This window comes from Bos indicus x Bos taurus, chromosome 12 (genome assembly GCF_003369695.1).
Source record: "Bos indicus x Bos taurus breed Angus x Brahman F1 hybrid chromosome 12, Bos_hybrid_MaternalHap_v2.0, whole genome shotgun sequence".
Lineage (NCBI taxonomy): Eukaryota > Metazoa > Chordata > Mammalia > Artiodactyla > Bovidae > Bos > Bos indicus x Bos taurus.
The window spans coordinates 51762410-51774863 of NC_040087.1; the positions used below are offsets into that span (position 1 = coordinate 51762410).

Below are 12454 nucleotides of genomic sequence, written 5' to 3' on the forward strand. Positions count from 1 at the left end.
ATTCACCTCCCCCAAATACTCTCCTTCACTCAGATGTCTCTTGTCACCTAGTCTGGGCCCTGAGGGATGGGGCAAAAAGTGCGGCGCTCCCAGGTGGCAGTGGTAAAGAATCCACCTGCCAACGCAGGAGAGGCAAGAGTTCGATGCCTCGGTTGGGAAGATCCCCTGGTGAATGGAATGGCAATCCACTCCAGCATTCTTGCCTGGAGAGTTCCATGGACAGAGCCTGGTGGTCTACAGTCCATGAGGTCACAAAGAGTCAGTCACACACACACACACACACACACACCAAAGGAGCCCGAATCCCATGGACAGAGGAGCCTGGCGGACTACAGTCCATGAGGTCACAAAGAGTCAGTCACACACTCTCACACACACACACCAAAGGAGCCCGAATCCCACGGACAGAGGAGCCTGGTGGACTACAGTCCCTGAGATCACAGTCAGTCACACACTCACATACACACACACACACACACACCAAAGGAGCCCGAATCCCATGGACAGAGGAGCCTGGCGGACTATAGTTCCTGGGATCACAGAGTCAGACACACACACACCAAAGGAGCCTGATCCTGGGATCACAAAGAGTCAGACACACACACACACCCCAAAGGAGCCCGAATCCGATAGAGGAGCCTGGTGGACTACAGTCCCTGGGATCACAAAGAGTCAGTCAGACGGACAGAGAGAGACAGACACACCCCCCTCCCCAAAAGAACACGCACGCACACACACCCAAAGGAGCCCAAAGCTGGCTTTTCTGTGCTTTTGCTTTTCGTGGTGGTTGTTGGGAGCAGACGCTCCAAAGGAGCGGAGCCGTGAGGCCAGGAGAACTCGGTATTACGAGTCAGTCAGAGAAAAAGGGTTCCTGTTTGGGCTGCTCGGAGGAGCTGGACCAGAGCGCCTTCCGGGTCGGCCAAGTCCGGAAGCCGCCCCCGCGCAGGGCGCGAGGCAGGAGCAGAGCCTCGGAGGCTCCGACACCCTGCGCTTAGTTCCCCGGCGCTCGGGAAGGCGGCGGGAGCCGAGTGGATCGAGCGCTCCGCCCGGGCGCGCCAGGCAGGGGGCGGGGCCGCGGGTGGACCGCCGCCCGGGTCCCGGGTTCTGCGCATGCTCGGCTCGCCGGCCCTCCGCGGTTTCGGGGCTGGGGAGGCGCCGCCCGCAGCGGGAACCGGCACATGGCGCAGGTGGGGAGTGCTGGTCCGGGGGCCTGCGGCCGGCGGGGCGCGGGCGCAGGTGCGGGCCCGGAGCGCACGACTTGGCGCTGGGCCCCCGCGCTGCTCTGGCTGGCGACGGCGGCGGCGGTGGCGGGCGACCCCTCCCGGCGCCAGTGGCCGGTGCCCTACAAGTGAGTGCGCGGCTGGACGGGGCGGGAGCGGGCGCGCGCGAGTGCGCGCGCGGCCGAGGTTTTCCGTCCAAAGTGCTTGGGGGCGGGGCGGGTAGGAAGTTGCGTCCTGGCGCGTGATCGTGCGGGGGAGGCGCCGGGAGATGCTCAAGGCGCGGCGAGGAGCGAAGTGGAGAGTTTCTGGGGCGCGGCTGTTTGTTGCACGGTGCCCTGGGGTCTTTCTTCCTAAAGGGACCCTTGAGCCAGTTGCAAGGGGACTGTCCCGAATCGTGGGGGAAAAGGGACTAATGTTATTTCGTCGCGTGATTTTCGGATACAAATCGCTGACAGTTTGAATAGTTTGGGGAAACCTAATAATGTATTTTCTATCGTGTCAGGTCCTGTCATTAGTTATCGTGAGTGCGTAACATTTGCACGCCCAGTTACCAGTTAACCTAGCTCTCTTGGGACTTCCCGTTTTTAGCACTCAAAGTTGGGTGTCTAGGGAATCCCCTCGCCACGTCCTGTCCCCCCTCTTCCTGGCTGAGTGGCCTCGTCTGTCCACAGTCTTCAGCCAGGAGGTAGGACGCTGGTCTTATGCTGTGGATGCGGTGATGTAGGAAGCGTGTTTGAGCCTTTGAACTAGAACAGTGTTTACGTAGCCTAATTATCAGAGGTGGCTGAGCAGAGAAAAGGAAGATAGTGTCAACATCAGGCAGGGGAAAAACCTAGCAGCTTTTGAAAATGCACACCCCTTTCGGATTACAAAATAGCGAGTTGGCAGGCAGGATAACCTCCTGGTCGCGAGCGAGTTCTAGGCTCTGACCGCAGATCGAGTCAGGCCCCATCATCACTAGCTGTGTGGTCATGGGAAAGTCGCTCAGTATCTCTGTGCCCACATATCCTGAGTCAGAAAGTAGGAATAGTAGTTACGTCAGGTTTTATTGTGGTGGTTAAATCTAGTAAAGGCCAGCCAGCATTTCAGACCTGATAACAGTATTAGTGTATTCTGCTCGCTGAATGGCTTGCTGGGCCTTCTTGTTTTGCTTGATATATAGGAAGAGAGAAGTTTGAAGCTGGTTTTCCCCAAAAGTAAAAATTTAATATTCAGTAAAACAAAGAAGAGATTGAAATCCAAAACTACTTGATTTACATGTAAGAGTTTGAAATGTTAAGCACGTGCCTTCATTTACCCCCATAATAAAATTTTAATTTTATTACGTTCACACTTATACTTTTGAAATTACCATTGACCTAAATTTGATTTTGCTGTAAGCAGGTGAAATTTATGTATAGTTAACTATTCATTTTTAAATCAGGTAAGCACCTGTAAAACAGGCAAAATTTTAGTTGAGTTTTTAATATTTTTGTCTGAATCAAGATTTAAACTTTTTAAGTTATAGACATTTTTGTTGATGTGTTAGGATTGTGAAATAATAGATCTGGGAACTTCCCTGGCAGTCCAGTGGTTAAGACTTCATCTTCCAAGGCAGGGATGCAGGTTCGATCCCTAGTGAGGGATCTATGATCCTGCATGCCTCACAGCCAACAAACAAAACATAAAACTGAAGCAATATTGTAACAAATTCAATAGACTTTAAAAAATAAATGATCCACATTTTAAAAAAATCTTAAAACACAGTCTGTCTGGCTAGGGCCTCAGAGATCTAGGATTCTTAGAGGACAGATGAAGTGAAGTGAAAGCAGCTCAGGTGTGTCTGACTCTTTGCGACCCCATGGACTGTGCAGTCCATGGAATTCTCCAAGCAAGAATAGAGGAGTGGGTAGCCTTTCCCTTCTCCAGGGGAATCTTCCCAACCCAGGGATCGAACCCAGGTTTCCCACATTGCAAGTGGATTCTTTATCAGCTGAGCCACAAGGGAAACCCAAGAATACTGGAGTGGGTAGCCTATCCCTTCTCCAGTGGATCTTCCCGACACCGGAATTAAACTAGGGTCTCCTGCATTGCAGCTGGATTCTTTACCAACTGAGCTATCAGGGAAGCCCATAGAGGGCAGATAGCAGCTTGTTTCTCCCTTTTCTCTCTCTCCCCAGTGCTAGATATGAAAGGTATATAGTGAGCACCTGCTGATCTCGATTCACTGTAGCCCTCCAGCTGCTACTACTACGGCCCTCTCGGGCCCCTTCTTGATGCATTACTGCCATGACCTCCTCACTGACCTCAGCCTTGATTTGGCTTCTCTCCCCAACCTCTTGTCATTCATAAAATGGTTTATTTTGGAGCAAATTCAGTTGTATCACACCTGCTACTTCAGATCCTTTAAGCCCCTTCCTGGGCGCAGTCCTCCCCAGTGTGTGACTCGGGGCGGGGGGCTCTTCAGTGTCCAGGCATACCTAGTTGTATTGCACTTCTCAGATACTGTGTTTTCTACAGACTGAAGATTTGTGACAACCTTGTGTTGTCCGATTTTTTTTTAGCAATAAAGTATTTTTTAATTAAGGTATGTATGGTTTTTGTAGACATAATAAGGTTACATGCTTAATAGACCACAGTATAATATAAGCATGATTTTTACATGCACTGGGCTGGGAAACTAAAGAATTCCAGTGACTCACTTATAACATTATTTAATGTACTGTGGTGGTCTGGAAGCGAATGCACACTGTCTCCCAGGTGTTCCTGAATTAGCTCAGAAAGACAGCCCCTGCCTCCTCTTGCTCTCACCACTCCTGCCTCAAATCTTGAATTCCAGTCTTATAACTAGTCAGCGGCTCAGTGGTAAAGACTTTGCCTGCCGCTCAGGAGCCACAGGAGACCTGGGTTCGATCCCTGGGTCAGGAAGTTCCCCTGGAGGAGGGCATGGCAACCCACTCCAGTATTCTTGTCTGGAGAATTCCGTGGACAAAGGAGGGCTTGGTGGGCTACAGTCCATGGCGTTGCAGGGCCGGCTGCCACTGAGCACGCACATACCCTGCTGCCCTTCATTACTTGTTCAAAGCCTTGCCAGCTGTTACCTCTCCTTGAGTAGAGGAATAGCATTTTATGTTTTGTTTCCTCTTTCCTAGTATAATAGTAGATCCTCAATAAATATTGAAGGAATTCCCCCCTACAGACTGTGCGCTCAGTCGTGTCTGACTCTTTGCAACCCCATGGACTGTAGCCCACCAGGCTCCTCTGTACATGAGATTTCCCAAGCAAGAATATTAGAGCAGGTTGCCATTTCCAGGGGGTCTTCCTGACCCAAGGATCAGACCCACATTTCTTGCATTTGTTTCCCTCCTTCCTACCATAATATATTCCTGGTATGATACTCAATAAATATCGAAGGAAATGTTGGCAGATTCTTAATAGAAAATATGTTCTATTTAATAATGATAATTTTTGAATATTGTTAACATATGGAATGTTTGGGAAGTTAAATATCATTGAAAACTACTCTTTTATTCAGGAAATGTCTATTAAATAAGATGTAGAGCTATAAACATTTCAGATGTGGTCCCTGTCTTCAGAATTCTCACAATGGGAGCAGGGAACTGGGAAGCAGGCAATTATCAGTGCTTTTAATGTATCATTTGCTATTAAAGACTCACTGGAGTTTGTTCATAGGATACACTATGGGCAGAATTTTGGATATTTTTTCTAAAAATGGTACAGTGAAATTAAGATCTGGATTCTAAGATCTATGAGAACCAAATTCCTCTTGAAATTTAAGTTGATTTTTTTTTTCTTCATTAGACGCTTCTCCTTCCGTCCAGAACCAGATCCTTATTGTCAAGCTAAATATACTTTCTGTCCCACTGGCTCCCCCATCCCGGTGATGAAGGATGACGATGTCATTGAAGTCTTTCGATTACAAGCCCCAGTGTGGGAATTTAAATACGGAGACCTCCTGGGACACTTGGTAAGGCTGCATCTTGATCTTATAACTGGCTAATTAAGTGATTTGATTAAGTGGATTTGAGGGAATAATCACTATTCAAAGGACTGGTTTTAGATTATGTTCTTTGGTGTTCCTCTTCAGTTCAGTTCAGTTACTCAGTCGTGTCCAACTCTTTTTGACCCCAAGAACTGTAGCACACTAGGGTTCCCTGTCCGTCACCAGCTCCTCGAGCTTGCTCAAAGTCATGTCCATCCATTCGGTGATCCCATCCAACCATCTCATCCTCTGTCGTCCCGTTCTCCTCCTGCCTTCAGTCTTTCCCAGCATCAGGGTCTTTTCCAATGAGTCAGTTCTTCGTGTCTGTGGCCTAAGTTCCTCTTCGCAGATTTAAAATGAGCAGTCCAGAAAACACCAGGTTTTATGATGCTGACAGTAATCAATGCAGTTGCTCTCATCCCTTTTGATATTCTGAACCCAAACCCAATTTCTGTACCCAGATTCTAGAAGGAAGGAAAGGAGGAAGCCCAGAGCAGGGGGCAGGGCAGGTAGGCATCACTTCATGTCTAGGGCCTATTGTGCACACTTTTCCTAGATAGCTCACCATCTGAGCTTCTCATCACCTGAGAGGTACAGAGTTCCTGAGTCTGTGGCATGGAGACTTCTCTTACTCATTCTAAGCTGTAAGGAGATTCTGAACGTCTCCACATAGCATGCAGTCTTCCTGAGATGAGCCGCAGTGGCCAAAACCAGAGTGGATGAGGGCAGGGAGTTAGAGGAGCCATGAAGTGCATGTGAGAATAGCAATAAGGAAGGGAAACAATTGTTCTACTCTGTACGCACTTCTGGTAGCATTTTCTCCTGTCTGGCTCCTGAACCAGTGGTTATTTCCCAAATGCTTTTATACATATATGACCTTTACACAGAAAATCATGCATGATGCCATTGGATTCAGGAGTACTTTAACGGAGAAGAACTACACGATGGAATGGTATGAACTCTTCCAACTTGGAAACTGCACGTTTCCCCATCTCCGACCTGAAATGAATGCCCCTTTCTGGTGTAATCAAGGAGCTGCCTGCTTTTTTGAAGGGATTGATGATAGTCACTGGAAGGAAAATGGGACGTTAGTTCTAGTAGCAACCATATCAGGTAAGTTTCAAAAATATGGCAGAATCAGTATCCCAGTGACAGAAATGACTTTCATTGAGGCCTCTTAGTAACATTCTGCTCTTTAGAGGTCAGTTTATAAAATACACTTCCTGAACCACTAACCTTTGACCCAAACTATTATTCATGCAAATCTTTAACATCAAATCTACAGATACGATATATTCCCTATTGTCATAAAAATAAATGCTAAGAAACTCCGTACAATTAAATTGGACTTTCTAAAAAATAATAATAGAGTTTAAATCTCTGTCTTAGAGGTGACCACTAGTTCTCTCAATCTATGGGTCTGTTTCTATTTTATTTTTTGGATTCTACATACCCTATGAAGTCATATGGTAATCTGCCTTTCTCTGACTTACTCAATAAACATAGTATCCTCTGGGTCCATCCATGTTGTCACAAATGGCAAGATTTCATTCTTTTTTGTGGCTGGATCATATTCCATTGTATGTATATGCCACATTTTCCTTAATCATTCATCCCTTGATGGAAACTTGCATTACTTCCTTAACTATTGTAAATAATGCTGCCATAAATTTAGGGGTGCCTGTATCTTTTCAAGTTAGTGTTTTCTCTTCATTTGGGTAAGTACCCAGGAGTGACTGTTGGCCATAGAAGCTGCACCAATTTACATTCCTATCTACAGTGCATGAGGCTTTCCTTTTCTCCACATCCTCACCAACACTTGTTGTTTGATGGCTTTTTTGATGATTCTGACAGGTGAGAGGTAACATCTCATTGTGGTTCTGGTTTGCAGAATTGGTGTCTTTTAAATGTAACCTGGGACTGTTAATTGTGTATTGTGCTGTTTACTTTTTTTCCTATTTTCTAATTGATGTGCCCCAAACCACCCCAATCATATGAAAGTCTGTTTCTCTTTTAACAGTGCTCAGTATGATAAATGACTCCCCTTCTTTCATTCTAGGCCAGCTCACATCTCTCCTTTCTCCATATCCACCTACCCCATTATCTGCAAAATCTTCCTTTTGACATCACAGTATGACCATATGGACAAGTGCTCATTGTTTATTCTGTAGAAGAGTCTGTAATATGCTAGCACTTAAATCTTTTGTTATTCATCTGCCTTGTGATTAATCCTGTTCATTGACCTGTTTTCATGTTACCAAATAGTGTTTTGAAGCATTCTTATCTCTTCATCAGAAGCAGTTAGTTGGCTTTTCAGAACAGTATCCTCAGTTCTAAGAAAAGAGAATTTATATTATTCTACAAGTTTAATTCCATACAGTTGATAAAAGCAGCCACGCTATCCTATTGGGCTTGAATTGATTTTATGGACTCAAGCTAGAGTAACCTAAGAAAGAGTCACAAACAGTGACAAAGTGAAATGTTGGGATCATGCTGTTTTAGTCTCAGATGAGGTTGTAACCATGCAGAGTATAGTATTTTGGTAATATTTGGAGAGATCCCTCTGGTCTGGTAGAAGGTGGCAGGAGAGAGTGTTAGCCATCCTGGAGTCTGTATAATCCATGAATTTGGTCAAAACTATTTCCAGTTTAATTGATTCATTGAAGAATCTGTGTGGTGGGTATAAAGATTGTAAGCAGACTCCCCGTAGTCGCAAGTACAGGGAGAAAGGGGAGATACTAGATATTCAAGGTAAATGGGGTATGGGCTTCCTTCTCAAGGAGCCATTCCTTGAACAGCAAATTCATATCCTGTGCATACTATGTTTTGCATTAAAAAGCTTCATGTTTCACCCTCCTCAGTTCTTCATACACTGTCTTGGCCCCACTCACTCATTCCTTTTCTACAACTTTTCCCTTGCTTCCTTTTACTCTTTTGTTTCTGAATCTTAAGATTTGTTGAGCCAGGCAGAAAACGAGGGCTTCAGCATTTATATAATTTAGCTTTTGACTGTAGCTTAAATGGTTACAGAATTTGTATTTTTTTATACACTTGTTATGTCTAATGTTTATATTATAGTTCAGAGGTATCTTGTGCCTTGAAAAATGAAACAAAAAAATTGGCTGAGCACGGATTCCTGTTTTAAGATGTAGGTTTGGAAATTCAGAAACGTGTTTATTCAGGTACTTAGGGCCTAAATCTGGTTAGAATATTTTACTTAAAACTAACATGATCAGCTTTAATTATGTCCACGTAATTTTTGTCTTGTTTGTTTTTAACTAGGAGGCATGTTTAACAGAATGGCAAAGTGGGTAAAACAGGACAATGAAACAGGGATTTATTATGAGACATGGACTGTCCAAGCCAGCCCGGAAAGGGGGGCAGAGAGATGGTTTGAATCCTACGACTGTTCCAAATTTGTGTTAAGGACCTATGAGAAATTGGCTGAACTTGGAGCAGACTTCAAGAAGATAGAAACCAACTATACAAGGATATTTCTTTACAGTGGAGAACCTACTTATCTGGGAAATGAAACATCTGTTTTTGGGCCAACAGGAAACAAGACTCTTGCTTTAGCCATAAAAAAATTTTATTACCCTTTCAAGCCACATTTGTCAACTAAAGAATTTCTGTTGAGTCTCTTGCAAATTTTTGATGCAGTGGTTATACACAGAGAGTTCTATTTGTTTTATAATTTTGAATATTGGTTTTTACCTATGAAATACCCTTTTATTAAAATAACATATGAAGAAATCCCTTTACCTAACCGAAAAAACAGAACACTCTCTGGTTTATAAAACCTTAATTCTACTGCTTTTCTTTCTACCAGCACATCAGTTTTTCAGGGAGTGGTTGTACAAGTGTGGGATTTCTTAGGCCTTTCTTCCTTGGGGCAGAAAGCTAACATACTCATGGGCAGCATTGCTTGCGTAATGGTACCTCAGGAATTTTTGGAAAGCTGTAAACTCTTACCGTGTTAAAGTGAACCCACGAGGTGATCTGGATTTCAGTTTCCAAGCTTCATTCATATGGAGAATTGTATCACGTCAGATATAAAGGATCTTTTGACTCAATGTTACATTGTGGGTGTGGTGTGCTGAGGCTTAAATTAAAACACCCTTGGTGACATTCTCATGGTGGGAGCTATTTTTTCAAGGTATGATGGTTATGCATTTTCTCATTTAAGTACAGAGTTTTAACAGACTTTATAGACTTTTTAACTTCAGGAACCAGGTCTTGCAGTTTGATTTTGTTGATTTCACTTAACCTTAAAGTGTAATTTGGACACCAAAGCTGGAGCAGTCGTGTGTCCAGATGCAGTAAAATCAGTGGTGAAGAGCATAGGTTTCCACCTAACATTTCACAACTAGCCAGTAACCAGTAATTTGTGATTTAAGCAACTTAACATTTCCTAACGTCAGTTTCTTCATCTCTAAAGCGACATCAGGACTGTTAGAAAGATTGAAGCCATGTATAGTTTGGTCTAGTGAGGTCACAATAAGTGGTTAACTGTAATGATTTAATCAAAGAAGAAACTGCCATCATTGATCTTGTCTAATGTTGTTTACATGCCAGCCTCTCCTGATTTTGTAACAACCACTTAGACTTTGAACTGGCAGCTTAGTGTTTCTGCAGTTCTTCAAACATCATGGGAGCACCTGACTGCAAGTTATGTCGGGGTGAATAGGCACGCTCTTAACTCCTTCACTGCTTCAGAGTCCTTCTGCCACACACTGAAGATGCAGCAGTAGACGGAGGTACACTTCCCAGAGAGAGGGCAGGTTTTTGTCAGGGATCACCAAGTAGCCGTGCTTCTCTTAGGGCCATCAAACAAGGTTTCAAGGTCCTTAAAGTGTGTGATGATCAACTGAACACCTCATTTCTATCCATGGGAAAAAATACTAGTCAGTAAAATGATGCAGAGATCAGAGGAAACAGTCTGTATTTAATATTTAAATGTACCAATCCTATTCCGTTTCTGCCCACATTTGAGTGCTTCCTAAGAGGTTAGCACATTGAGTTTTCATAAAAAGCCTAAGCATAGGTACTGTTTACATGATTCAAATGAGGCAACAGACCTTTCCACAGCTACCCAACTCGTCGTAATGGAGCCTCATTTTGAACCAGGTTCTGCTGACGGAATGGGATGCACTGTCAAGCAGGGTTTTTCAGCGCTACTCAAAGTGTGGTTCTCAGAGCAAGGCCTGGACCAAATGTGACTAACCCCATATGTTACTGGTCTGTGAGGAGGTACTCTGAAAGCAACTTGGACTAATTTTGTTTCTGCCGAATCTTAATTAAAAAAAAAAAATGGAGCTTGTACTTTGCTTTTCTTTCACTTGCCTAGGAATTCATAAGTCTTCTTCAAAACTAGAGGCACTGAAACAGTCTGAAAACAAAAACCCAGCCCTTTAGCACAAGTAGCTTGAGAAGCACTGCACCATTATGCTGATGCCTGCTGCAGGGAGGGCGTCTTACCCACGTGGACGCAGAGAACTTGCTCTCACTGCCTCCATCCAGCCAACTCATGTTAATAGCATAAAACATTCCTCATTACTTTTGCCTCTAACCTGCTGGACGTCTTCAGAATACGTCATAAGAAAACTTGGATTTTGCACTATCACCACCTAGTGGCTAAAAGCAGGCAATGTCAGCTTCTACAGACGTCTCAGGAAAACTGCTCGGGGAAGCTGTTTTGGATTTCTAGAACCGCACTGGGGTAACAAGCAGAAACTCCTGTGCCAGGTTTGTGATAACTGTAAATCACAGAACTTCGCTCCAGAGACAAATCAGCACATCCATACCTGGGACTTGAATGCAAGATTCTAAGTTACATTGCTTCCCTAGTGGCTCAGATGGTAAAGGATCTGCCAGCAATGCAGGAGACCCAGGTTCAATCCCTGGGTTGGGGAAGATGCCCTGGAGAAGGAAATAGCAACCCACTCCAGTATTCTTGCCTGGAGGATCCCATGGAGAAGCCTGGCAGGCTGCTTACAGTCCATGGGGTCTCAAAGAGTCAAACACGACTGAGCAACTAACACACACAAAAAGCATTCACAGTTTTTCTAAGAATACAAAGTGGACTACATCCAACAGATGTTGAAGCAGGAAGTGTGCTCTTTATTAGCACTCTTTGATGCTATTTCACTTTGTGGCTTTAAGATAGGGGGTTCTTTCACTACCAAAGGAAGATAAAGCACCTTTGAAGAGACTTTTCATCTAATGAACAAAAAATTTTTGCTTTACACTCTTTCTCAAATGTGAATAGGAGTATGTATATGGTACTCTTGTTTTTATAACTTTCTCTTTTTTGTTATACCTATACTATTTTATTTTCTGTATTTTGTTTGTTTGCTTTTTGTATTTATAAAATAATCTGCACATAATAGGAAAATCAGGAGATTTTGCTTTTCTTATTCTTTATGTATATTGTCTAGTAAGTCACTTGAGACTTTGGGATGTTTATAAACATAAAAAAGGCTGTATTTCTGCTCTCCTACACCTTTTTATCTGTGTAATGAGGTTTTAAAATAAGTTGTAGTTTTAAGTTTTTACTGCTCTTTATGGTCTAATTAAAAGTTTATAAGTTAAAAAAAAAATACAAAGTGAAGAAATTCTATGAAAGTGACATATGGACTCAGGTGACTGTAACAGTGTACAGCATTCATGTTAAGTACTGCTGAAGAATTTATCAAACCTGCCAACTATGCTTAGAAGATGAAGGCTTTGAAGTAGAGATGATTCAGGAACAAGCTTTAAAAATGATTATCGGGAAACCAAAACACAAGCCAGGCAGGAATTTCCCAATTAAATTTGCTGTCATCTGAACTACTATGTAACTTACATGTGATTTCTGTTTTTCTGTTGTAAACGTATAAAATTTTGTCTATGAAAAACCATTTAGTTGCAGTTTGAGTTATGTTACAGCTTTAGAATAAGTATATCCTCACTCGTTAATTCTGGCTCCATGTTAGGTAAGTATACCCACAAAGTGTCATCATTTATATCTGCAGGAGAATAGTCAGAAGGTGAAAATAAATATTTGAGACTTACAGAAGAGTAGCGTTCTCAAACCTCACACGTACTTTTCCCTAGTCACAGCAAATGAGTTGGCCAAAGTTTGGTTCCAGCATCTTCCTCGTATTTACCCTTTATTGTCCAAATAGCACCGTGCTCCTCAAACCTTCTATATTTTCTATTTAAAACAAGACACTTAATCATATATTCTTTTACTGGACTGATTATTCTAAGG

General features: G+C 43.4%; 1 protein-coding gene across 1 annotated transcript; it reads left to right on the forward strand.

Annotated features, from left to right (window-relative positions):
* Positions 1–1127: 1127 nt before the first annotated feature.
* CLN5 (CLN5, intracellular trafficking protein) lies at positions 1128–12101 on the forward strand. The gene is made up of 4 exons (XM_027557723.1): positions 1128–1348; positions 5022–5187; positions 6090–6315; positions 8485–12101. Exons 1-4 carry the CDS (start codon positions 1179–1181, stop codon positions 8997–8999), a joined length of 1077 nt encoding a protein of 358 aa, XP_027413524.1. The 5' UTR covers positions 1128–1178; the 3' UTR covers positions 9000–12101.
* The last annotated feature ends 353 nt before the right edge of the window (positions 12102–12454 follow it).

Excerpts from the sequence above, each read along its gene's own strand:
- CLN5 (XM_027557723.1), top strand. The coding sequence starts at position 1,179 with ATGGCGCAGGTGGGGAGTGCTGGTCCGGGGGCCTGCGGCCGGCGGGGC. Across the intron at positions 1,349-5,021 it reads CAGTGGCCGGTGCCCTACAA|ACGCTTCTCCTTCCGTCCAG; the intron begins GTGAGTGCGCGG and ends TTTCTTCATTAG. Across the intron at positions 5,188-6,089 it reads GAGACCTCCTGGGACACTTG|AAAATCATGCATGATGCCAT; the intron begins GTAAGGCTGCAT and ends ACCTTTACACAG.